The sequence below is a fragment of the Haliotis cracherodii genome, unplaced genomic scaffold (assembly GCF_022045235.1).
Source record: "Haliotis cracherodii isolate W230 unplaced genomic scaffold, xgHalCrac1.p SCAF_7, whole genome shotgun sequence".
Taxonomy (NCBI): domain Eukaryota; kingdom Metazoa; phylum Mollusca; class Gastropoda; order Lepetellida; family Haliotidae; genus Haliotis; species Haliotis cracherodii.
In genome coordinates this window covers 25,254,108-25,280,139 of record NW_027266330.1, presented here as the reverse complement: position 1 = coordinate 25,280,139, position 26,032 = coordinate 25,254,108, and the positions used below count along the sequence as shown (strand labels likewise).

Here is a 26,032-nt window from a genome sequence, read left to right as displayed (position 1 = left end):
CTTTCTGAGATCCAGTCAGTTATCAGTTGTTTGATGATGTTTCATTTCAAAATCAACTGCTGTTTGAATGTGTGTAGATCACTGTTTTTGATAGTTGGTCATCGATTTCAGTGAGGAGATCTTATATATGCCTTAATATCTAGCAACAGGATTTGTAGATTTATGCACCGACTAATTAACAACTCCTTTATGTATTGAGTGAGTGCAATTTGAAGCCTCTTTATGTAATATTCAATCAATATTACAGAAGTAAACGTCAGGTGTGTGGGGAATCGAACAACCCCCACTCTCCCTTCCACGTGTTGAATACTTGCTCATCAGTAAAGATGCAAGTTGTTGTTTTTCTACAGGTTGATAGACCAATGTCTTGTGGATACCATCAAGACCATGGACACAGATCTTATCATTATTGAAGGCATGGGTCGAGCGATCCACACAAACTTTGAAGCAGCCTTCTCCTGTGAGTGTCTGAAAGTAGCTGTGATAAAGAACCGGTGGTTGGCAAACCGCTTTGGTGGGGACATGTTCAATGTGATGTTCAAGTACGAGAGGTCACGTCGCGTGTCGGCATCCAACAACACCTCATGACAACAGCCAGGCTCCGGTGTTCATGTGATATGCTTTTAACAATGGTACTCAAGAATATCAAACTTCTGATAGTATTTTATGAAAGAAAACTCAAGATACACGAAATGAAAGAAATGTATGATTGAAAATGTATCCTAAATAAACAATAGATGTCAAACTTGTGTATGAGTTATTGTTGCAGAAGGACTTGTTTCTTTGTCATGCTGATCCATTTGGGGTGTCATCTCTTGTTTCTGTGGATAACGTAAAAGAAAACCTGCATGGAGAGATAAAATAAATAGCACAATCTTTGGTGATACACATTCAGGGTAAACATACAGAGCATACTTTTCGTATCAAGAAAGTTTTCTGGAATATTTGGGAAACATCTGATAAGAGAGGTCATGCTCGGTGCACACACAAATTTGCAATAAACCTGTTTCCACACAGAAAGCCTCTTCATTGCATGTGAATTAAGTACCTATTGCCTAGAGGGACAAAATTCAATGTTCAAATTGATTGCCTTGAAAGCCAACGGTTTGATTATTTCATCAAGAAATGACTGGGTATTAGGCAATATGACCATGGACAGCATAGTATGGTGCCATGTGATTTCATTGATGATCTGGTAGTCCACAGAAATGTGTAATCTGAACTACATAGGCACCCAGAGAGCATCTTGAATGCACACCGCTGTCATTACAACAACTGCGTGTGTTTCAAGAAAAACATAACAGGAATCATCATGATTAAAACACGTTTAATGTTTCAAGAGAAAGTAGAGAAATATAAACAAGAGTCATCAGAAAGATGACATATCGCCCCCGCAGCTGTCTGTAAAGTAACCACTAGTAAATGAGCAATTCTGTATGGAATGAGTCAACAGTTGAATGTTCTTTAAGAAGCATACATTATTTACCCACTGAATGGTTTTCAAATTCTGGCCCGGAAATGAACCCGTTCCCCAATGCAGTGTAGGTCCAACTTCTTTCCATAAAAATTATTAAAAATCAAAATTCGTAAAAAAAATCAAAATCAAAAGGCACCACTTCAGTATGTGCCTGATAGCTTTGCCAAGTTTCGATCAAATACACTGAATTGTTTTCGAATTCTGCCCCAGAAACGAACCCCATCCCAAATTGAGTCAATGTCCAACTTCATTCCATTAATATTTAAAAAAATAAAAATTAGGAAAATCCCCAAATATCAAAAGGCACCACTTCAGTATGTACCTGATAGATTTGCCAAGTTTTGATCAAATACACTGAATGGTTTTCGAATTCTGCCCCGGTAAAAGGAAATGATTACAGACGGACGGACAGACAGACTGGCTGATCGCTATATCCCCCGCATTATATGCCCGGGGGGGGGGGGGAGAGAGAGAGAGAGATAAAAAATGAAACATGGATAAAAATTAAACTCTGATTTAGATCGAGTTGTCACGCATAAAGCTTTAAGATGGCTATAGCATTAATTAAAAGGCAGACTTGAAAAAGCTGTCCATACATTGAAATTATAATGTGAGGTAAGTCATGAAAACAACATTGTTCTTCAAAGAGTATTACATTGATGCCTGACCTCCCTCTGACATCAAACATTGCACAGTAAATTCATGTTTAAATATTTTTTTAATTTGAAGTTTACACAATATACAGCTTTTACATTGGACGAGAGGTCGGTCGCATGAACGACACAATCGAACGTCTTTCACGAGACCGTGTTCTTGAAATGATGTATTCACTGACGGACTTCAACATTCCTGGGCAACCTCTGAGAATTCCCAGCAAGAATAAATACAGAAGCGTTGAATTAAACCCCTCATGTTATGTTTTCTCTGACGAAATATGGAACACCCACATCAACATAAGTTGAGAATTTCCTTATTCAAAATATTTAAGAATTGTGTTGTTTTCTATGAGGCAACATTAACGTATCTGTCGCGACATAATTAAGCATATACTCATAGACTGGGTGGCCATGGGACGTGGCACTGGTATATTGCAGCTATGTTAGCTTATGCATGTAATTATGTGGACCTTTCAATAAATTCAATAAAACTTCAATTACAACTTTGATTTGTCAAAATCTCCGAGCATGATTCAATCTCTGTGGGATTTCCGAGACAAAATATAATCACCAGCAAAAGAAACACGAACCATAGACACGTATAGAGAAGTATGCATGTTAAATAGAGATGTTTCCAAAGTGTACCACTTAATGACAAAACTAACAGTCAGTCAAGTGTTACCACAGCGTCTTTATTGTTATCACGATATGTTGCACATTTCCGAATTTTACACCTAATCCTGCAAGAGACTCATGTTGCATCTCGAGTCATGGGTCTAGAATGTCACATGTGATGCGTTCATCGGTTCACACAACACAAAAGTATGCTCGTTTGTGCATCAACCCAATCTAATATTTCTTGAATATGAGTAATTCTTCATATACTAGTATTAATCATCATATATAGTATTCGTATTTCTTTTGTCAGTGAGTATATATAGGTCCCCATTACGCCATGATAATGAAGGAGCTAGCTGGTTCTGGTGCTGCAAACCGCTGGTTTCCCCCCGTCAGGACCAGGGAGATAATAAGCTGTATTCACATTATTCACAAACTGAAAATTGAAACTGAAAACTAAATAATGAAAATTGCAATTTGAAACAACTTTGTCACAATCTTTAACAAGAGTCATCAGAAAGATGACATATCCCCCCGGCAGCTGTCTGTAAAGTAACCACAAGTAAATGTGCAATTCTGTATGTAATGAGTCAAGAGTTGAATGTTCTTGAAGAAGCATACATTGTTTACCCACAAAAGATCCACCATGGTCTCATCCATATGAAATTTAAAGTAAAACAAGTGTGTTTCTGTGGGGTTTTTTATGCAAACAAATGACAAATTACAAGAAACAATAACTAAACACGTGTATAGTCAACAAAGTCATCTATATCCCCCGCCCATTAACACTTTATGGTCCCAAACCAGGTAACTGACTCAACATTTCTCTTAGCCCATGTCAAAATAGCTGCAATGGAAATTCTAAAATAAACATTTCTAAAAACTCCTGAATATCAAATGGCACCAGTTTAGTATGTGCTTTATATATAGACATGCAATGTTTGGCAAGGAAATATTTAACAGTTTATTTGTTATATATACTCCATAAGTGAACCCACGCTAATATTAAAATTTAAATCCAACTTGTTGCCATAGAAACGTAAAAAAAACCAAAAAATTAAAAATTCCTAAATAGCAAAAGGCACCAGTTCAGTATGTGCCTGGTAGACATGCAAAGTTATGTAAGAAAGTATTAAACAGTTTTTGAGTTACGCTCCGGAAATGAACACCACCCTTATAGAACCTAAGTCCAACTTCTTGCCATGTAAACGTACAAAATAAAAAGAGATAATAAGTAATCAACCTATATCAAAAGCGTGTAACTTCTATAAGGGATCAAGAAAATGTGCCCTATTGTGGGTAGATAAGAAATATCCATAAAACTGACTGTTAGATTGACAACAGATGTAATATACACAAATGACGTGAAAACCCGAAAACTATTATTTGAAACACATTTTGTCATTCTTGTGGTCTCACTATTACAAAATCATTCTTAAGGGTATGAAAAAATGTGTTATCAAGAAGTTGCTGAAACACTGATATGATTAAGAACAATTTGTGTGTCAATTCAAACAGTTGTAATAACAGGATAGTGAAGTGAAATAAAGAAGAATGTTATTTGGAACAACTTGTGTCAGTCTTGTGCTCTCACTTTTACAAAGCGTCATATTTAAGTTGCTACAAAAATAATATGATTATAGAACTATTTATGTGTGGATTCAATACAGTTATAATACACAGACAAGTGAAGTGAAATTAAAAAAAATTGCTAATTGAAACAACTTTTGTAAAACTGCACTTCCCTCATTTACACATCACATTAAATCTCAAAACACCATACATTGTCTCATATTGGAAGTCACTACAGCAATACTGTCAACATACAGATACTCATGTGATAATTCTAAATACTTTCTATAAACAGTTCAAGCCTCTCGTGCAGCAAAACAACATACAGTGTCTCATATTGGAAGTCACTACAGCAATACTGTCAACATACAGATACTCATGTGATAATTCTAAATACTTTCTATACACTGTACAACCCTCTCGTGCCGCAAAACAACATACAGTGTCTCATATTGGAAGTCACTACAGCAATACTGTCAACATACAGATACTCATGTGATAATTCTAAATACTTTCTATACACTGTACAACCCTCTCGTGCCGCAAAACAACATACAGTGTCTCATATTGGAAGTCACTACGGCAATACTGTCAACATACAGATACTCATGTGATAATTCTTAATACTTTCTATACACTGTACAACCCTCTCGTGCCGCAAAACAACATACAGTGTCTCATATTGGAAGTCACTACGGCAATACTGTCAACATACAGATACTCATGTGATAATTCTAAATACTTTCTATACACAGTTCAACCCTCTCGTGCCGCAAAACATCACGTTTAGCTAACTTTGTTAGTTTTTGTAAACATGAAATAGCAGAAGAACCGGACACTTATATGTCCGCTTCACTCAGTTCAGTTCTCGTCATTGACACAGCAGATTCTACAACCTTGAATTACACTGCTAACTCCACACATCGTCATGTCCTAAGTCAGCGCATCGTGAATCAGTGACTTCTTGGTGTCGGTGATGACGATGTCTTCGCCGCTGATCAGTTTCATGTTGGCAGTGTAGTCCTCTGGCCACGGCCAAACACCAAACATGGGGTACAGGTCTTCCCTAAATGACTCATCAAACTTGACTAAAACAATCCCCCTGTTAAGGTCAATAAAGGCGAGTCTGCCCCTCCCCACATCCAGCACAACACCATAGCGGAGGGTGGCCTGTATGCCGGAAGTGCGGGACATGGTGGTCTGCTGACACTCGCCCTGCTTCCATTCCCGATACATCCTGGTACAGGGACTCTCCCCGTGTCTGCCACATCTCCCTACACGGACACACCAGGAGCGACGCTGTAGTGAAGCCCACCACCCACTGTCCACCTGTCCTGCCTCACCCACCCCCATCTCCAGGTCATGCACCAACCACCACTCTCCACCCACCACCCTGAACCTGCTTAGTGTCTCCCAGTATCTGGGAGGGCTGTATACCGGGGTGAGAGTGGGGTGGGGTGGAGGAAGGGGGATGGGGGTGGAGGCACAGGTCCCCCAATACCTCCGTAGCCTGCGCCTGTTATCATCATGCCGTGTGTCGGGTGTCGAGTTGACCAGCTCACCGTCTGTAGTTACGTGACACCCGTGTGTGTTGGTTCGAGCGGCGTCCAGATGTAGTTTAGGACCTGGAAATATAGATGGCGTTTGTTGTGTGATAAGTTTATTTACTGCAGAGACAAAGTCGGACATTTATTGTGAATCTCGTGAGATTATCTGTAAACAGCGCACTAAGTATTCGACCGTGAGCTTCAGCAGTTCGTGAATTCGGTCACTATTGTGACTCATATCGGAATAGATATACTGCAAAACTATTTGTATGTGAATTCTAACTGTATTTTATACAAAGTTACATGGTTTAATGATCAAATCAACACCACATAAAACATTTTTTGACAAACATTTGTTCCGCCCTATTGCTGTGATATAGAAGTCAGACATTGAGGCTCTTTGTCACAATAAGCAGTAATATTTACATAACTTCATGTTTAAGTGCCACTGTGTGACTTCTAAACTTCTCTTGTATAATATAGAATACAATGAAACAGAAAACTACATCAAGTGGAGACATTTTGACATTTGTACAGACAACAGACATCACATGAACAGGTAACTTCTATGTCCGCTTCAGTCACTTTCACAGTCACACCATCACACTCGCTGGGCGGAGAGGCTGTCTTGTCTACTGGCGGGGAATGGTGGGATGTATGTTATAACTATACGTGTGGGAATTCTAAATGTTTATTACACATAATTACAATGGTTGATAAATGAATAAACACCAAAATAATACATTTATTACATTTGATATCAACGTACTTTGCATCGTATATCTACACTGATGTGTGAGAAAACTTTCACCAACACAGTTCGATTGTAAAGTAATACATCATATTCATATTGCCTCACTTAACCTATCTGTGAGTCGATTTTTCATTCAAAATCCTTCTTCAATCGTGCTTTGTTTGTAATAATGTTTTTTAAAGAAAGTAGCGTCTGTGCGAGCACTACACAGCATCCAACTCATTCGTACCATCACCGATGTAATGTTGTCACTCTCTTCTGATGTGCTCCACATGTCAACTTTTTACATAATTTCAGTTAGAGACATAACAAGGACAGTATCAAAGTTGTATGTGGTGTGTTATAAATAACATTTATTTCCATACAATACTTTAATTACCTTCTCTGGAGGGCACGGGTGGCCCAGTCGTCTAAGGCGCCGCGATTCGCTGTGCAGAGTTGAGTCCCTTGGGCGTGCCAGTAACCTTTGATTGTGGGTTCGAATCCCGATTCGCCCCGATTATGTTTCTAGGTTTGTCAGCACCATACCCGTGCTCGTGGGTTTCACCGAAGTGGTAAACGTCTGAGACCTGCATCACTTCGGGCTTTCCTCCCACATTAAGCTGACACGCCGTGATATAACTGGAATACTTTTAAAAGCGGCGTTAAACCCAACTCACTCACTCACTATTACCTTCTATATCAGAGTGTGGTTCATTACTGCTGCATCAACGCAGACATATAGTTTGCTATACATGCAATTGAAAAGCAGGTGAGAGATCTATTTTTGTGTCATTAGGGATTCAGGAAACCTAAAGTTCAGATTACGCACAAATAGCACTTCGTTGATGATTAGCACATACTGAATTAATTTATTCAATCTAGTTATAATGTAACTCAGTGTTTTCAAATTATGTTGAATAAAGACAAATCACAGACGATTATATTATGTCTACATACTATTATCATAAATACCCTGGACTCATACGTCAACATAGCTTCTTGCAGAGGCCGAATTGAAATAAGCGGCATCAAGACTGACGACGTGCAATCAAATTACATTCGAGCGAGAAGAAGAGTTATGATAACACAGATAACGGAACTTTGGCAGCTATTCATCGTAATTGAATGACGATATAATACACTGGATGGTCGAGGATGAGGTCATGGTAGAATAATACTTTGCTTTTGTAACTGTCAACACATTTTTGATAATAGTGGGTGACTGAGTGAGTATGGTTTTACGCCGCCTTTAGCAATATTCCTGCAATATCATGGCGGGGGACGATCCGGGGTAGAATAGGTCTTCAGGAACCCATGCTTGCGGTAAAAGGCGACTACGCTTGTCGTAAAAGGTGATGCATGTCTTCGGTCCCAATTGCATGGATCGATGCTCATGATATTAATCACTGGATTGTCTGGTCCAGACTCGATTATTTACAGACCGCCGTCATATAGCTGGAATATTGCTGAGTGCGGCGTTAAACAACAAATAAACAAACAAACAAACACACATGGCGGGGGACACCAGAAATGCACCCAAGTTGGAAATCGAACCTAACGCTTTACCCACTAGGCTACCCGATCCGACCGCCCCTTATTTGATAATAACTCATATTGCCTGGTATCATGACATAAACACCCATACGTGAGCCGAAAACTTTAACTCTTAATTCCGACACTAAACTGTATAAAAATGTATCTAGCGTCGCTTTGATATATAGTTTAATATACTTTTAATGTGTTCCTTATCATAGTATAGTTAATTAATGTGTTGTAAAACCAGATGAGGTGTAATGAACATTTAAAAAAATTAGATCTGACGTAGATTTCATCTTAGAGTTCGGATTACACGCAAATGGCATTTCGTATATGATTACGTGTACCAATCAATTCTTATAAAAAGTAAATATAGACATAATAGACCTAAATCCTTTGCAAAGTATGTTCAAATCTGACCTTTTGTCACTAAATATACATATAAATGCATTTTCAAGTTTCCTTTGTGCGAGACAATGAAACCAGTGTTTTCATGAGAATAACTAAATGCCAATGATTGTCATTGACCTTTGTCATTGAACACGAAATAAAGACTCAAGCTTTATAACAGCCAACGTCTCGCACATCTGTCATCTTGTACCACAAATATATTTTATCACGTTCGCTACTTAAAGTTTCAATTTTGAATCAATCGCCGCATCGCGCAAACGCAGCCGTTAGCTGGCTCTGCAATAAATAAGGAAGTGCGCCCACATGTTTCATGATATCACTACATCCTTTGATTAAATGATGAATGTCTATCGATGTGATTTGAGGATATAAATACACGCAGATGTCAAGGGGAATTGTTGTAACCATACTGGAACATATACAACGGTCACTAGATTCCACTGTCTGATAAAACCAGCTGGACAAAGCTTTCCCCGTATTGTACCTTGGGCAAATATTTTCACTCCGTTTGTATTCACAAACCCAGAAGTGTGACGTTATTCACATTTGCAAAACAGAGGTGCTCGTGTTAGTCCGCCTGTGTTATTTTATGAGAGAGGGAGAGGGAACCCTAGTGCAACCACGTACAATATTACCAAGTATATGCAGTTAACCGCTGTGAAATATTACCGAGTATATGCAGGTAACCCACGTGAAATATTGCCGAGTATATGCAGTTAACCAGCGTGCAACCATGTGAAACATTACCCAGTGTATTCAGTAAACCAATGTGTAATTAAAACGGCACCTAGTGTATGCAGTGAACCCGTGCGTAAACACCTGAAACGTTACAGAGTGTGTTCAGTGAATCCGTGTGCAATCACCTGAAACATAACAGAGTGTATACAGAGAATTAAACTATATATCACCTGTGTGCGACCACCTGAAACGTTACTGGCAATCACTTCAAATATTACCCAGTGTATTCCACATGAAACAGACAACCTGTGTGCAACCACCACTGGACCCGTGTGCGACCACCTGAAACATTACCGAGTGTATTCAGACAACCCGTGTGCGGTCACCTGAAACATTACTGACTGTATTCAGACAACCTGTGTGCAACCACCATTGGACCCGTGTGCGACCACCTGAAACATTACCGAGTGTATTCAGACAACCCGTGTGCGATCACCTGAAACATTACTGACTGTATTCAGACAACCTGTGTGCAACCACCACTGGACCCGTGTGCAACCACCTGAAACATCACTGAGTGTAATCAGTGAACCTGTGTACAACCACCTTAAACATTACTGACTTTATTCAGTTAACACGTGTGGAATCACATGAAACATTCCTGAATGTATTCAGCGAACCCGTGTGCCACCACCTGAAACATTACCAAGTGTAAAAACTCAACCCGTGTGTGACCTACTGAAACATTGCCCAGTGTATTTATTGGACCCGTGTACAACCACCTGAAACATTACTGAGTGTATTCAGAGAACCCGTGTGCCACCGCCTGAAACATTACTGAGTGTATTCAGAGAACCCGTGTGCGACCATCTGATACATTGTCGAGTGTATACACTCAACCTGTGTGCGACCACCTGAAACATTAATGCGTGTATTCAGTGAACCCGTGTGTAGACAAATGAAACATAACCCAGTGTATTCAGTAGAACAGTGTGCTAACATCTGAAACATTGTCGAGTCAATTCAGTGAACTTGTATATCACCAACTGTAACATTATCGAGTGTATTCAGTGAACCTGTTGGCGGTCACTTGAAGCATTACCGGCTGTTTTCAGTGAACCCGTGTACAACAACATGAAACACAACCAAGAATATTCAGTCAAGCCTTGCGAAATCAAATGAGACATTGCCGAGTGTATTCGGTGAACCCTTGTGCAACCACTTAAAAAATCATCGAGTGTATTCAGTGAACCAGTGTGCTAACATCTGAAACATTGCCGAGTGGATTCAGTGAAACCGTGTGCAACCACCTGAAACATTACTGAGTGTATCCAGTGAACCTGTGCGCAACCATCTGAAAGATTATCGAGTGTATTCAGTCAACCCATGTGCGACCACCTGAAACATTACTAAATGTATCCAGTGAACCCATGTGCGACCACCTGAAACATTACTAAGTGTATTCAGAGAACCCGTCTGCAACCACCTGAAACATTACCGAGTGTACGCAGTGATTCCGTGTGCAATCACCTGAAACATTACCGAGTGTCTTCATTGAACCCGTGTGCAGCCAACTGAAACATTACTGTGTGTATTTAGTGAACGCCTGTGTAATCAAATGAAACATTTTCTAGTGCACCCAGTGAACCTGTGTGCAACCATCTGAAACATTACCGACTGTTTTGAGTGAACCCGTGTGCAATCATCTGAAAGATTACCGAGTGTATTGAATGAACCCGTATGCAGCAAAGTGAGTGAATGAGTGAGTGAGTATGGTTTTACGCCAGTTATAGCAATATGCAAGCAATATCACGGCAGGGGACACCAGAAAATGGGCTTCACACATTTTACCCATGTCGGGTATCGAACCTGGGTCTTCGGCGTGACGAGCGAACGCTTTAACCACTACGCTACCCGACCACTCCTGCAGCCAACTGTAACATTAGTGGGTGTATTCAGTGAACCCGTGTGGAACAACATGAAACACTACCAAGAATATTCAGTCAAGCCGTGCGCAATCAATTGAGACATTACCTAGTGTATTTGGTGAACCTTTGTGCAACCACTTAAAACATTACCGAGTGCGATCAGTGAACATGTGTTCAACCACCTGAAACAGTACCGAGTGTATTCATTGAACAAGTGTTCTAACATCTGAAACATTGCCAAGTCAATTCATTGAACTTGAATGGTACCGACTGAAACATTACCTGTCGTATTCAGTGAACCCATGTGCAACAACATGAAACACTACCAAGGATATTCAGTCAGGCCGTTCGCAATCAATTGAGACATCACCGAGTGTATTCGGTGAACCCTTGTTCAAACACTTAAATCATTACTGAGTGTATTCAGTGAACACGTTTAGCCAAATGAAACATTTTCTAGTGTATCCAGTGAACCCGTGTGCAACCATCTGAAACATTACCGAGTGTATTCAGTGAACCCGCGTGAAGTCGGGTCAGCTTGGGAGCTTCTACCTGGCTGGCCTATGGCTGTGGCTGTGGTCTGGACAGATGACTGTCCCCCGATGCAGCCTCTTGGCCTTGACTCTTCTTAGCCAATACTGTCTGCTTCTTTTTAAGTATCTCCATCTCTTGAGATAGAGCGGAGAAGCGGGACTCAAACATCGACTCCATCATTCCTTTCTGCTGGTTGAAGAGCTGTTCCAACATGTTCATAGAGAATGCAGAAGTAGAATCATTCGCCGGAGTAGGTAGAGACGCTGTGATAGGGTCAGTGGCTAGGTCTATAGCCGCAATGGGTTGACTGACTAACGGACACGCAATACCATAAACTTCCTGGGACACCCTCGGCCGTGGTTCGCTGAATCAATGGTACTCGTATAGGATCAGGCAAATGTTCTCAGGATCTGATTGATAAGCTTCGACTAGCTTCGTCGTGTGTGCGCTTGTACAAGTCCGGATTGATGCCGATTTATAGTGCTAGCTCACTGAGATATGATGCTGCAGTTTAATATGAATAGTGAGTGAGTGAGTATGGTTGTACGCTGCTTTTAGCAATATTCCAGCAATACCACGGCGGGGGACACCAGAAATGGGCTTCACACAATGTACCCATGTCGGAAATCGAACCCGGGTCTTCGGTGTGACGAGCGAACGCTTAAATCACATGGCTACTCGACCGCCCCTTAACATGAATACCCCATTCATACACAGTATACTGCCCCAGAGCGGACCAGTCTTTATTTTAGCCTCTTAATGCCGAGCGCCAGACAGCGTAACAACAAGTACGGTCCATGGATCGAACCATGGACTTTCGCAGGTTTTTCAAAATTGCAACAGATAGTAGCTTCTAGTAATATTTGTATGAGAATATTGAACGAATTACATTACAACCGGTAGTGAAGTGTGACTGTAAATGCTATGGCTACCGACGATCTTGTTAAGGGGTATGACGGGAACTTTCAAAATTGACGTTTTTGAATCAGTAGTGCATACTACCCCTACGATTTGTCAAACAATCATTCACTCGACAAGGCATATCGCGTATGAGTATCCAAATGCCGACTTGAGGGAGTCTGGCCCACTGCTCCCGCCCCTAGCGCCTCCGCGCCTTGCTGACACCGCACCGCTAGTTCAGACACAAACATTACTTGGTATTAACATTTATAGTTCTGAATCGTGATCTCCTACTTTTCTAAAGAGTATATATACCGACCTGCCCAGTATCAAGAATTCCCTCACTAAATACACCACTACATACACATACACACACCTAACTCGTAATAAGTCCAATGATTTGGGTCTCTCATTTCATTTCAATGAACAAATTCCTCATTCAAGACAGAATGTGTTATGTTTCTATGAAATGATTGATCCATTACATACAAAAGTATTGAAACTCTTTTAAACACATATTTGTAGTTGTAGCCCAATCAAATACAAATAATTCCTGCTAATCTTTGTGAATGAATACATTTGAGGTTTGTATCGTATGGGATTTAAGTTAACTTACACAAAACAGGAAGCCATGAACTGATATCTCCCACATTGTGGAAGGCAGAACCATCTGAAACGACCATGGGAACGTCATACGTTATGTTCACACATCATTGCAAACACATACAGTTTAGACATTTAAGTACCTCAGACAAAAGATGTCAAGACAACATTGCCCTCGTACACACTGTGTACAATACAGGGGACCATTCTTTATCAATATTAGAGACCAACGATTTGATATTCTGAAATACATTAAAACGGTTTTTTAGCATTTAGAGTGGTATGGTACCAAAACATTGGCAATTAATTACTATGGCTGTGCTAACATCATAAGAACTTCTGTATTTGAGTATTCAAATGCATTGTCAAAATTTTCTCCAATGATCTAAGAATATACCAACCTTGCTTCATAGAGAGAATAATGTCTTGATAATGGGTCATGGCTGCCTTGTCGTCGGCAATCATCTGTATAACCAAGGAAAGTTACATGTAGTTTATCATAATCATTATAACATCCTAAGAAACTATGGTAACAGGCCTTACAGGATGTAACAGGCCTTACAGGCTGTAACAGGCCTTACAGGATGTAACAGGCCTTACGGGGTGTAACAGGCTTTACAGGATGTAACAGGCCTTTCAGGGTGTAACAGGCCTTACAGGATGTAACAGGCCTTACAAGCTGTAACAGGCCTTACAGGGTGTAACAGGCCTTACAGGGTGTAACAGGCCTTACAGGGTGTAACAGGCCTTACAGAGTGTAACAGGCCTTACAGGGTGTAACAGGCCTTACAGGGTGTAACAGGCCTTACAGGATGTAACAGGCCTTACAGGATGTAACCGGCCTTACAGGATGTAACATGCCTTACAGGATGTATTAGGCCTTACAGGATGTAACCGGCCTTACAGGGTGTAACAGGCCTTAAAGGATGTAACAGGTCTTACAGGGTGTAACAGGCCTTACAGGGTGTAACAGGCCTTACAGGATGTAACAGGCCTTACAGGGTGTAACAGGCCTTGTAGGATGTAACAGGCCTTACAGGGTGTAACCGGCCTTACAGGATGTAACATGCCTTACAGGATGTAAAAGGTCTTAAAGGGTGTAACAGGTCTTAAAGGATGTAACAGGTCTTACAGGGTGTAACAGGCCTTACAGGGTGTAACATGCCTTACAGGATGTAACAGGCCTTGTAGGATGTAACAGGTCTTACAGGGTGTAACAGGCCTTACAGGGTGTAACAGGCCTTACAGGGTGTAACAGGCCTTACAGGATGTAACAGGCCTTACAGGGTGTAACAGGCCTTACAGGGTGTAACAGGCCTTACGGAGTGTAACAGACTTTACAGGGTGTAACAGGCCTTACAGGATGTAACAGGCCTTACAGGGTGTAACAGGCCTTACAGGGTGTAACAGGCCTTACAGGGTGTAACAGGTCTTACAGGATGTAACAGGCCTTACAGGGTGTAACAGGTCTTACAGGATGTAACAGGCCTTACAGGGTGTAACAGGCCTTACAGGATGTAACAGGCCTTACAGGGTGTAACAGGCCTTACAGGGTGTAACAGGCCTTACAGGGTGTAACAGGCCTTACAGGATGTAACAGGCCTTAAAGGATGTAACAGGCCTTACAGGGTGTAACATGCCTTACAGGATGTAACAGGCCTTACAGGATGTAACAGGCCTTACAGGATGTAACCTGTGTAACAGGCCTTACGGGAAGTAACAGGCCTTACAGCTAGGGTGTAACAGGCCTTACGGGATGTAACAGGCCTTACAGAGTGTAACAGGCCTTACAGGATGTAACAGGCCTTACAGGATGTATGAGGCCTTACAGAGTGTAACAGGTCTTACAGGGTGTAACAGGCCTTACAGGATGTAACAGGCCTTACAGGATGTAACAGGCCTTACAGGATGTATGAGGCCTTACAGAGTGTAACAGGTCTTACAGGGTGTAACAGGCCTTACAGGGTGTAACATGCCTTACAGGATGTAACAGGCCTTACAGGATGTAACAGGCCTTACAGGATGTAACCTGTGTAACAGGCCTTACGGGAAGTAACAGGCCTTACAGCTAGGGTGTAACAGGCCTTACGGGATGTAACAGGCCTTACAGGATGTAACAGACCTTACAGGATGTAACAAGCCTTACAGGATGTAACAGGCCTTACAGAGTGTAACAGGTCTTACAGGGTGTAACAGGCCTTACAGGGTGTAACAGGCCTTACAGGATGTAACAGGCCTTAAAGTACAAGGTTGCCCATAAAGGATAGGAAAGTCATGAGTAATAACTTTCCGATATTTGAACATGTGCATTTAATGTTTCTCGATGCCGATTGTCGGTTGAAGCCAGATGACATCACAGTAGTTCAACCATTTGAGCTAACAAAACCTGAAAATGACACCTTAATTCTTAGTGGTGCTTTGCTCCAACTCACTGTGGAAAGGTAGCCATAATCAGAATGCCCCACAAACATCACAGAGGAAATTATATAGAATGAAATAATAATGTGATGAAATATGTTAAATAAACGTGAGATACTGTCCATAAACTGTCCACTAGTCCTCTCCATGCTGGCGAGAAATAAGGCAGAGCCTCCAGCTTTACCTGTGTGATGAAACGTAAAGGGTACGATGTGACTATTGGCCACTGTGATACAGTTTTGGATTCTTTGCAGCAGCTTAATGAAGACAGGTTTTACATCAGTTCTTGATAAATTTGTAGCACCAAACCCCAAAATGACATTTTGACATAAATGTAGAAAGTGCTGTGGGAACTATAATTCTCCCCGAAGATAAACATGTAGATCTGAAAGAATGTTTGGGTCAATTTGAAAAAATTGAAGAAAGTTCAAAAGTTACAACTACATCAGTTGCTAGGAAAACGTCACGTGCGGTTCATGGACGTTTATGAGGCGTCTTATTGTCTCAAATTAAGCGGAAAGTTGTTTACTCGTAATGCGTTGTCGAGGTGTCAAATTCTGTGAACAGTTTAATGGAACTACTTTTGCTCTTAAAGGTAAAGTACTTCCCTATCGGGGATGTGTCACTGATGCATGTGAGGAACGCGGCGGCAGCGCTTGGTGACATCGGTGCTATGTAAAGTGGAAGAGTCCACCCCCTGCGATTAGCGATCAGCAAATCAATATTGAAGAATTGGTAACTTTGTCTCTGGCAGTGCAAAGATTCATTGAGACTGAAACTTAGCGGTCGCCATGTCTAAGGATATACGGACAACACCGTTACAGTGTATTGCAACAACAGGGCCACGTCAACAAATCCTGTATTAATGAAATATAAACAGGAAGTGGCTGTTTAAACTTACAGCAAGACAAATACCAGGTGTTGTGTGTGACAGGTTATCTGGATAACATGGTCGACACAACATGGTGTGGCTTGATAACTATAACATTGACTCAATGTTATGCCACATGACAGTTAAATCATTGTTGTTTTACAGTCCGCTTGTCAAACGAGAACCAAGAAGACATATACGTCAAAGTTGAAATGCTACCTGTGATCTTTCTTTTATTATGAATTATCTCCACTGCCTGCATCTACACTTACTGTGTTGAGATATGCTACGTTTCTGGCAAAATCTTTGAATTTCAAATAAAATCTGTGTCTCAGCTCCAACATCAAACCAACCTTGGAAATATAGGAACCACAAATAAGTGAATTAAGAGTACAAAGTGAGGGCACAGTTAAAACAATTTTAGCCTGGTAACCAGAGGAACAAACGATTTTGAACACAAACATTTTTCTAAAGATAAAAGGACACAAGTGATCATGTGATGATCTCCTTCAGGGTTAAGTAAGAAATAGTTATATCTATTGAGCATTACTTATACAGTTCTTTAACCAGAATTAAAGTATAGCAAATAGTCATTTTTAACATTGTAATTATCACTCTTACCTAAATATTTGATAATTTAATTGCTTGAATTGCACAAACTAATTACTCGCCAAGCAGTTCAATATTCCATAATCGGAAGTTTAACAAATACTTACATTTCCAAGCATCGCGTACAAAGGTGTTCTGCTGAGTCGTCCCTGTTGAAACTGTCTTATTTGAAGGACGTGGCTTTTCTGTGTTTGTCTCCGTTGATTGTCAGTATCTAGATGCAATGTGTAAAAGTCAGTTTATGAGTTAGAGGACATCCTGATGATCCACGTGGTAATCAAACCTAGAACTGACAAACAGCTGGTTGATAGTGTGACAACGAATCTCTACATCGGAATATGATCTTCTCAAAACTGCACGGACCACTATCAAGTACTGGTGATGCCAGGTGTTCGCAAAAAGGTGAACTATCCTCCTGTCTTTTGTACGTAAGGGGACATAATTGTGTGCGTACCTACAAGTGCTGTCGAATATTGATATTGGGAAAATTATTACACACATACATTTACACATTTGCCCCTGATATGACATCGTCGTTCTTAACTTGTACAGTTAACTGACAGTTAAACCTAATATTTTACAACAATTAATAATTGACAGGTACACTAATTATCGAAATAGCTTTTGCACTTAGTGGACTTAAAACATATGAAAATGTGATATCTCGACACTAAAAGGCACCAACCCATTACACACAACACTGAAGTTGTTACATTCACCTTGGGAGTCACGTGGTGTCTCAGAATAATCTCCGAACATCAGATGGTCCTGGCGTTCATAGTCAGTCTGTAAGGGCAACACAGTCAGATGAATCAGATCAACCTTAATCCCTATGAAGATATGAGTACCAGGTTATAAGAGTGTATAAAAGTTCGATGCTCCTTGGAGCCTTTAATTAATTGACAGTGACTCTAAGACAACTTTCTACCGATGAACGTTATTGATCACCAACATAACACTTACAGTATCACATCGTGGCATGTTCCGGTCGACGTAGCTTAATGTGTTCTGCCACTCAGCTGAGGAATGAAAAGAAAGTTTACATATCATCATGTTAATCGTATTTGTCAATAGTTTTAAGAGTGATCGAGGGATATATCTATTTCAAGTATCCTACCTGTATATAGAGGACTCCCTACCTGTATATAGAGGACTCCCTACCTGTATATAGAGGACTCCCTACCTGTATATAGAGGACTCCCTACCTGTATATAGAGGACTCCCTACCTGTATATAGAGGGCTCCCTACCTGTATATAGAGGGCTCCCTACCTGTATATAGAGGACTCCCTACCTGTATATAGAGGACTCCCTACCTGTATGTAGAGGACTCCCTACCTGTATACAGAGGACTCCCTACCTGTATATAGAGGACTCCCTACCTGTATATAGAGGACTCAGCTGCAGCAATATTTTGTCCTTCTCCTGAAACATACCAAAAATCTAAGCTTTGCCTGATTCACGTTTGTACGTGCGCGTGTGTGTGTCTTTGTAAGAAGATAAACTTGTATTTATGTGAGCATGTGTGTGCGTGCGTTGAAGGACACGAGGAGCAAGAAGATGGGCACGAGGCTTGCACCATTTGCTTAAGGTGCAATAAAACAAAAATTGTTTACCAACGAGTTGGCCTTACTCTATCATTCTCTCTCCCCCCCCCCCCCCCCCCCCCCCCCCCCCCGAACGCACAGTAAGGTTTCAAATGTTAAACAAAATATAGCGTTGTATTTCCTCAAGCAGTTTGTTTACACCGTAATAGTTCACTCTAACATATGACAGGCATTGAAAGCATATAAGCACGTCAACTTGCGAAGCGAACATGAGGTCAGCATCCCTAAAGAAAACTAAGCAAGCTTTGCAAGTATTTCGTTCTATACTGCACGTCACCATTATGACGTCATATCGCTCATTGTGACGCAAAAGATATGACGTCACAGTCGTATATAGAAAAGCGCCAAATTCCAAGCTCTCTGTGTCTCCAAAACGTAAATACAATCCTTTTATAGATTAATATCGTGTTTTCTGGACAAAATGTATTGCCACAATACTTTGAATATTAGATTAACTGCAACTTTGCATTTTGTTACCTATAATTGCAGATATAATTAATTAAAAATGCCTACCGACAATGACTGAAAAAGTACTATTCTATTAATATTAGCTTCCGCGGTGAGGCGTCCGTCAAACCAGCTGTTTCAATCAGAGGGGTTTGTTTGTGAGGGGTTAGCCTCTGATTGGCCAATCAGAATCGAGCAATTTTACAAATTCATGGTAGAATGTTAAATATGTGTTACCTTTTCCACGATATCCAAGTCTTCTGCAAGCTTTTCTACATCATCAAAACCTGCATGAAAAACATTGTTTTGAAATGGACAAAAACGGAACCCTCAGTACCACTAATGAAGATAAAATATATAATAGTCACTATTAAACCCAAACAACATCCATTATAATAACACATTCTAACAGTGACGGCGGCGGCGTCTGGCGTCATTATCCATGATCGGAGGCCTCGTGGCGAGTTGGTGGTTGTCGAAATGGGGGTCAACAACTGCTTCCAGGACATCTGGCATGGTCGGTACTGATTACTTGTGAAGTTGCATTGTATGGTGATCAGGCGTGTTCAGGCGTGTGAGATACACCCCTAAATCACCCCCTGAGGCTCTCTTTTCCGACAGGTTCTCAGATTTTAAGCTCGTCGGGTTAAACACCATGTCAAAAGAAACCTTTGATGGTGAACTCATGCCGTTTGATGACTCCCCTGAACATCATTCCTGCCGCTCTGAAGTGGTTCGTCGAGGTTCTGGTGGAGGTTCTGGGCAGCTATTGTCGCTTCAGGACAGGACTTTTAGGAAATGAATGTCGTCGTATTCATCAAAGCAGTGTCCAGTGTTCATGCTGTGACGTCACACGAGATCGCCATGATCGTTAAAAGACCTTCACAGCATTGGTTTGACCTTGTATTCTAAAAAATCGGCTGATTATATTATAATGGTGGCCCAGTATTTATAAAGGACTACCCCCCGTGGAATGCATTCGTATTGATTTTAAACCCTATTATGGATATTGACTATTCTTTTAGATTTGTTTCGTTATAACCTCCGTGGAAGTTTTACCTTTACATCGGGTATGAGATTTTACTTTTTCCCAGCAAGACCTGGTAAGTTTAGTCGCAGATATAGCTTGGACTCCGTGTCTCAAACGTTCAATGTTCTATAATCAGGGACCAGAATAAAAACGGTTTTGTTATGAATGATTGAATCTATCCCACAACCTCCTGATCATTAATCAGGCACTCTATCCATTAGACAACAGAACTAGATAAAGAGATGTGGTACATTGGAAGGTACCACGTGTAGCGTGTATTTCCTGACCATGTGTATTTTACGAGCGTTTTTTCAGCCTATGCTAACGCACTTTTATAAATGACTTTAAACAAATATTAATAAATGTTGTTTAAACGGTCTTTGTGCTATTCCCTCCTCTCGAGTTTTACATGTGCAACTTAAACCTCAGACCTGTTTTCTCCTGTACCTAAACACTGCAAGATAGCCGATTTAAATATCTAAGTTTGATTTCTGAACAAACTGCATTTTTGAGAATGCACATATGATATGCTGAAGTTCTGATGTCACCGTCAAACATGAACTGTCACATTCTTACGACTAAAAATCATTCTTTCTATAATCATCATAATATTGTCATCACTTACTCTCCTGACTTTCCTCCAAATCCTTCAATGATGGGACAGAAGCCAGATCGTTCAGTGATGGGACAGAAGCCGGATCCTCCAGTGATGTGACAGAAGCCAGATCGTTCAGTGATGGGACAGAAGCCGGATCCTCCAGTGATGTGACAGAAGCCGGATTCTTCAGTGATGTCTCAGATGTCCATTCCTTTGGTGATGTTTCTGATTGCGAGTCCTTCATTGTTTTATCTTTTGCCGAGTCCAACAGAGATGCATGTGCAATGTTGTCCATCTTGGAATGAAAAAGGACAACAGTTACATACGTAAATACGTCCTGTGCAATTAACTCTACTACGGTAAGATACTGTCAACCCTTAAAAAATGTACATGAAGGTAAATTATCTTGTTTACGCTTGTATGGTGTACATCCTCCCATGCTATAATTGTTTGCTGTTTATATCTTTTATATTGTCACAAGTATCAACTGCAGACGGTTAAACTTAACCTATACCATATGAATTACTGCGAGGGACAAACTGTGAAGTGTAACACCAACATTCCCAGTGGAATTGGATCGCGGTGATCCCCCATTTGTGATCCATACTCTTATTTCGGAATCGACTTGCTAGGGAATACTTTACGCTGATGGTAAACACACGAGATATTGAGCAATTGTCAGCTGCAGAAAATAAATTTCATATTATATTTTAACTTAAAATATTGTGGTCTCAAAGAATAAGTTGATTATGTTACTTATAAAAACAATGTTTGATGTAAAATATGTGCCAGAAGCATTTCTGGATAAACATCTATCCATACCCCAGCTATATGTATTGCTAAATTGGCGATGGCAGATTATCAGGCTTTGTATTCATGATGGTTGAAAGATCTATAATTGTACATTGACAACAAATCGCAGTTGATGTAAACGATGATGTTGGTTTGAGAATAAATAAATCTCTTTTTCACCTTCGAAAGATATGCGCCTATTACAAATGTACCCACTGGCTCCTCGTGTTACAGCAGCTAAGACTTACTTAACCACTGACACGTTTGCTCCATAGAGGTTAACCGAATATAAAATATCATTTTAAAGTTAAAGAGAATTCCGGTGATGTGATTGCTTTATTTACTGCCCACATGACCCGTCCATGGTTAAAATTTAAGTATGACGTTTACACGATTTTGGACCGGAACTACCTTCCAGGAGGATATCCCCGATTGGAACAATTGTGTTGTCTCCCCTGCCTTCCACGATGAGGATTGGCAATAAACTAACATTTTTTTTCACACAATGTTTCACATTAACGTTTATTTACATATTCGCATTACATTAAATAAATATAACGTCATGTCCTCCCTACCTGAGACCGTTTCAAGCCTCTCCCCCCCACCCCCTCTCTCAGTCCTAGTGGCATGATTGTCACACAATTTTGTTAATACCGTTTGTCCCGACCACGGGCATCTTGCTTTAAATCGAAATCGAGTGGGGTACATTAGACGTCGAATGACTTGAGGCAGAATGCGGTGCCATCGCCAGACTTGTGCTTGCAATTAACCTTGACTAGTTATCACAGGAACCTGTCTTGCTCTAAGTTTAGGTCCCGCATGATACCACACATGTTCAATTTGTGGACATGTCATGGGATCGGGCTGGTCATGGCAAAACGTTCACATTGTTGGCACTGAGCAAGTTCATGGTGATTCGTGCTGTGTGGTCGGGCGTTGTCTCGCTGGAATATGGTTCGAGGATTTTATTGCAGATAAGGGAGAACAATTGACCAATTACCTCATCCATGTAGCCTTGTGCGGTGAGATCGGCGTTGAAAACTACGCGATCTGTATGCTGTTGCCCCAGTTAAGCGCCACACCTCCTCCGAATGGCTCGACCTCGTGAATACGTGTTTATAAACCCCATTTATTCATACCTATTGTCCTTTCGTTCTCTTCTTTCGATAGCTTTGGCATGGTAGCTGTGTTTGTTAGAGCAGCTACACTGTTTCTATACCCTAAATGTATAAATAACTTTGTGTTGCACGTGCATCAAACTTTCACAATTAACGTTATTTTGCACGAGATTCCGTGACCAGAATTGTGGCTTTCAGAAACATCCGTACTAGTTGGTGATAAATTCACAGAAATGTTTTGACATCATTTTTATTTTAATTATGAAAGATGATAATTTACAGTTTGGTTTGGGGCTTTGTGATGCTTTATTAAAATTCTCTCTTTAACAAGCTGTTTGACTTGGATGTTTTAATGAGACCTAACATGGCTTCAGACCAGTCTGCTCTACCAGATCACATATTCACGTTACAGGGAATAAAGTCTTTTAAACAGGAAAAATAAAGCCGTATGTGTCTTTTATAGACTGCAAAAAGGCCTTTGATTCTGTGAGTCGTATTGAATTAGAGCAATGTGTACTGTCTCACGAAGGTATGTATGCCTAGGTGAACGCCTGTGTGAGATGCTTATACATAAATAATGCTTATACAGACAACTTTGAGTGTTCTATTGGCTTACAACAAGGTCGTGTACTCAGTCAGCTTTTATTTCACCTCCTATAACATAGATCAACAGAGGCGTTGGAGCATGGTAAAATTGGAGTGCGGTTGCTTCCTGATTTATTGGAAATCTTATTGTTAGTAATTTAAGACATTGCTTGGTGCTTGCACGACCAGATCAAAGTGAACAGTTCAAATACAAATCATTAGAAAACTCAGTGGAAGTGTGCCTGGCTAAAAAAATAGACTTGATTATCTAACTTTCGCCCAATCAGAGGACTTCGTTCCGTTGCTATATAAATAAGACATCGGGTAATATCTACATATTGACCAATCAAAATTAGTTTGAAACCTAACATACATTGTTCCTAAATACCAACTTTGAACGAAATCTCTTAATATCGATCAATCAGCTCTGCTGAGACTACCATTGCAAGGTGGTAACGAAAATAAAGTCATATTAAATAGTGTCCCTAGATGCGACCATGTACCAAGACTATTGTTTTAGGCTGAATGACATAAAAGTAATGGCCACTTAAAGAAAAACTGTAAATAACAAACAGGTGCTCGTTGTTGAGAGGTAGCTGGAATCTAACAATTTCTATGCCCATACACAAGTTCCATGGCTCTAATATCTGTCGTTTCTAAGATAGCGCACAAAGCTGAAGGAAGAATAAAAAAAATATAGAATAATTAGAAGAAACTGAGCAAAATCAATAAAAATAGCAAACGGTACCCTATGTGTCCCAACTACTAAGTATGCTTCAAAGTAAACAAATATGTAATTACGGATAAATATGTCGTTGTCAACGTTTCAAGATCTTTATCAATACTTATCGTTTGACATGAGCATTTCGTTTGTTATTTTCCTTGCCATTACTTGTGTTTGGTTTATTTGTTTGTCGTTTAACGCCGTACTCAGCAATATCCCAGCCATATGATGGCGGTCTGTAAATAATCGAGTCTGGACAAGACAACCCAGTGATTGACATGAGCATCGATCCACGCAATTGGGATACGATGATATGCATCAACCAAGTCAGCTAGCCTGACCACACGATCCTGTTAGTCGCCTCCTACGTCAGGATCAGTTGAAGGGGCGAAGGGAATGAAGGGAGTGCAATTCACGCAGATCATGTCCACGAGGCTCCAATGTGAGTGAGTGAGTGAGTATGCTTTTACTCCGCTTTTAGCAATATTCCAGCAATATCACAGCGGTGGACACCAGAAATTGGCTTCACACATTGTACACATGTGGGGAATCGACCCCGGGTCTTCGGCGTGACGAGCGAACGCTTTAACCACTAGACTGCCCCACTGCCCAGTGTCTGTGCACGACGCATAAGGAAATCCCGAATGTGAGTCGCTTTTTATGGCAAACATGGTTGCTGAAGACCTATTATACTCCTGATCTTCACGAGTCCTTAACATGTTCCCTCAGAGTGAGTAAGTGATGTTTACCCTATTATTAATATTCAAATAACATGTTCACTCAGAGTGAGTAAGTGATGTTTACCCTATTATTAAAATTCCAATAACATGTTCACTCAGAATGAGTGAGTGATGTTTACCCTATTATTAATATTCCAATAACATGTTCACTCAGAGTGAGTGAGTGATATTTACCCTATTATTAATATTCCAATAACATGATCACTCAGAGTGAGTGAGTGATATTTACCCTATTATTAATATTCCAATAACATGTTCCCTCAGAGTGAGTGAGTGATGTTAACCCTATTATTAATATTCCAATAACATGTTCCCTCAGAGTGAGTGAGTGATGTTAACCCTATTATTAATATTCCAATAACATGATCACTCAGAGTGAGTGAGTGATGTTAACCCTATTATTAATATTCCAATAACATGATCACTCAGAGTGAGTGAGTGATATTTACCCTATTATTAATATTCCAATAACATGATCACTCAGAGTGAGTGAGTGATATTTACCCTATTATTAATATTCCAATAACTAATAAAGAGCTTTGCACATTGTTTTCCTTAGGGTAATTCAAACCAGCGTGATTAACAACGTTTACAACGAAGTTACCCAATAACCCGTATGTTGTCATAATTCTGCAATAATATCTCACGTTTTTATGTTGCTTAGATAATGGTGTATTGTACCTATGTTAAGATTCCTGTGGCAGTTTGATAGCCTAGTGGTTAAAACAATCCAAATAAAGACACTTCCGGTGTCCACCTGCCGACATGTTGCTTGCTTATTGATACAGATGGATTAAAGGGAGTGAGTGAGTGAGTTGGGTTTAACGCCGCTTTTAACGGTATTCTAGTTACATCGCGGCGTGTCAGCTTAATGTGGGAGGAAAGCCCGAAGTGATGCAGATCTCAGACGTTTACCACTTTTGTGAAACTCACGTGCAGGGTTATGGTGCTGACAAACCTAGAAACATAATCGTGGCAAACCCATAATCATAGGTTTCTGGCGTGCCCAAGGATCGCAACTCTGCACAGCGGAAACGCGGCGCCTTAGACGACTGGGCCACCCGTGCCCCAGATGTCTTCAAGTCCCACCCTGACTATAAATAACCCGCAAGGTGGAGGTGTTTCAGTTTTGAACAGTGACTGGCAACGTAAATACAACCGACTGTCGAGAGAAGCTTTTTGAAAACTTCACGTAAACAAATTCACCCAAGACCATCTTCTTCGTTTGAAATTGAATTACAAACCTTGGATGTTTTGCAGCTTTTTTCATAAAAAATCTAATTGATCGTTTTTGAGCG

The 26,032-nt window shown here is 40.5% G+C and overlaps 2 protein-coding genes across 3 annotated transcripts in view; one reads left to right on the top strand and one right to left on the bottom strand.

Annotated features, from left to right (window-relative positions):
- Positions 1 to 726, top strand: part of LOC139448206 (4'-phosphopantetheine phosphatase-like) — a 30,143-nt gene extending 29,417 nt beyond the window's left edge. For both annotated transcript variants that reach the window (XM_071229724.1, XM_071229723.1), the window contains exon 16: positions 351 to 726. In XM_071229724.1, coding sequence (XP_071085825.1) covers positions 351 to 588 — 238 coding nt within the window. In that variant the 3' untranslated portion in view covers positions 589 to 726. The remainder of the gene's footprint in view (positions 1 to 350) is intronic.
- Positions 727 to 1,239: 513 nt separating this feature from the next.
- Positions 1,240 to 26,032, bottom strand: part of LOC139448471 (uncharacterized) — a 48,330-nt gene continuing 23,537 nt past the window's right edge. Inside the window, exons 17-25 of the mRNA XM_071230018.1 lie at positions 20,803 to 21,077; positions 19,385 to 19,434; positions 18,476 to 18,518; positions 18,058 to 18,113; positions 17,814 to 17,880; positions 17,202 to 17,308; positions 13,598 to 13,661; positions 13,210 to 13,263; positions 1,240 to 5,948 (exon numbers count right to left, since the gene is read on the bottom strand). Of these exons, the coding sequence (XP_071086119.1) occupies positions 5,257 to 5,948; positions 13,210 to 13,263; positions 13,598 to 13,661; positions 17,202 to 17,308; positions 17,814 to 17,880; positions 18,058 to 18,113; positions 18,476 to 18,518; positions 19,385 to 19,434; positions 20,803 to 21,077 (1,408 nt within the window). The 3' untranslated portion in view covers positions 1,240 to 5,256. The remainder of the gene's footprint in view (positions 5,949 to 13,209; positions 13,264 to 13,597; positions 13,662 to 17,201; positions 17,309 to 17,813; positions 17,881 to 18,057; positions 18,114 to 18,475; positions 18,519 to 19,384; positions 19,435 to 20,802; positions 21,078 to 26,032) is intronic.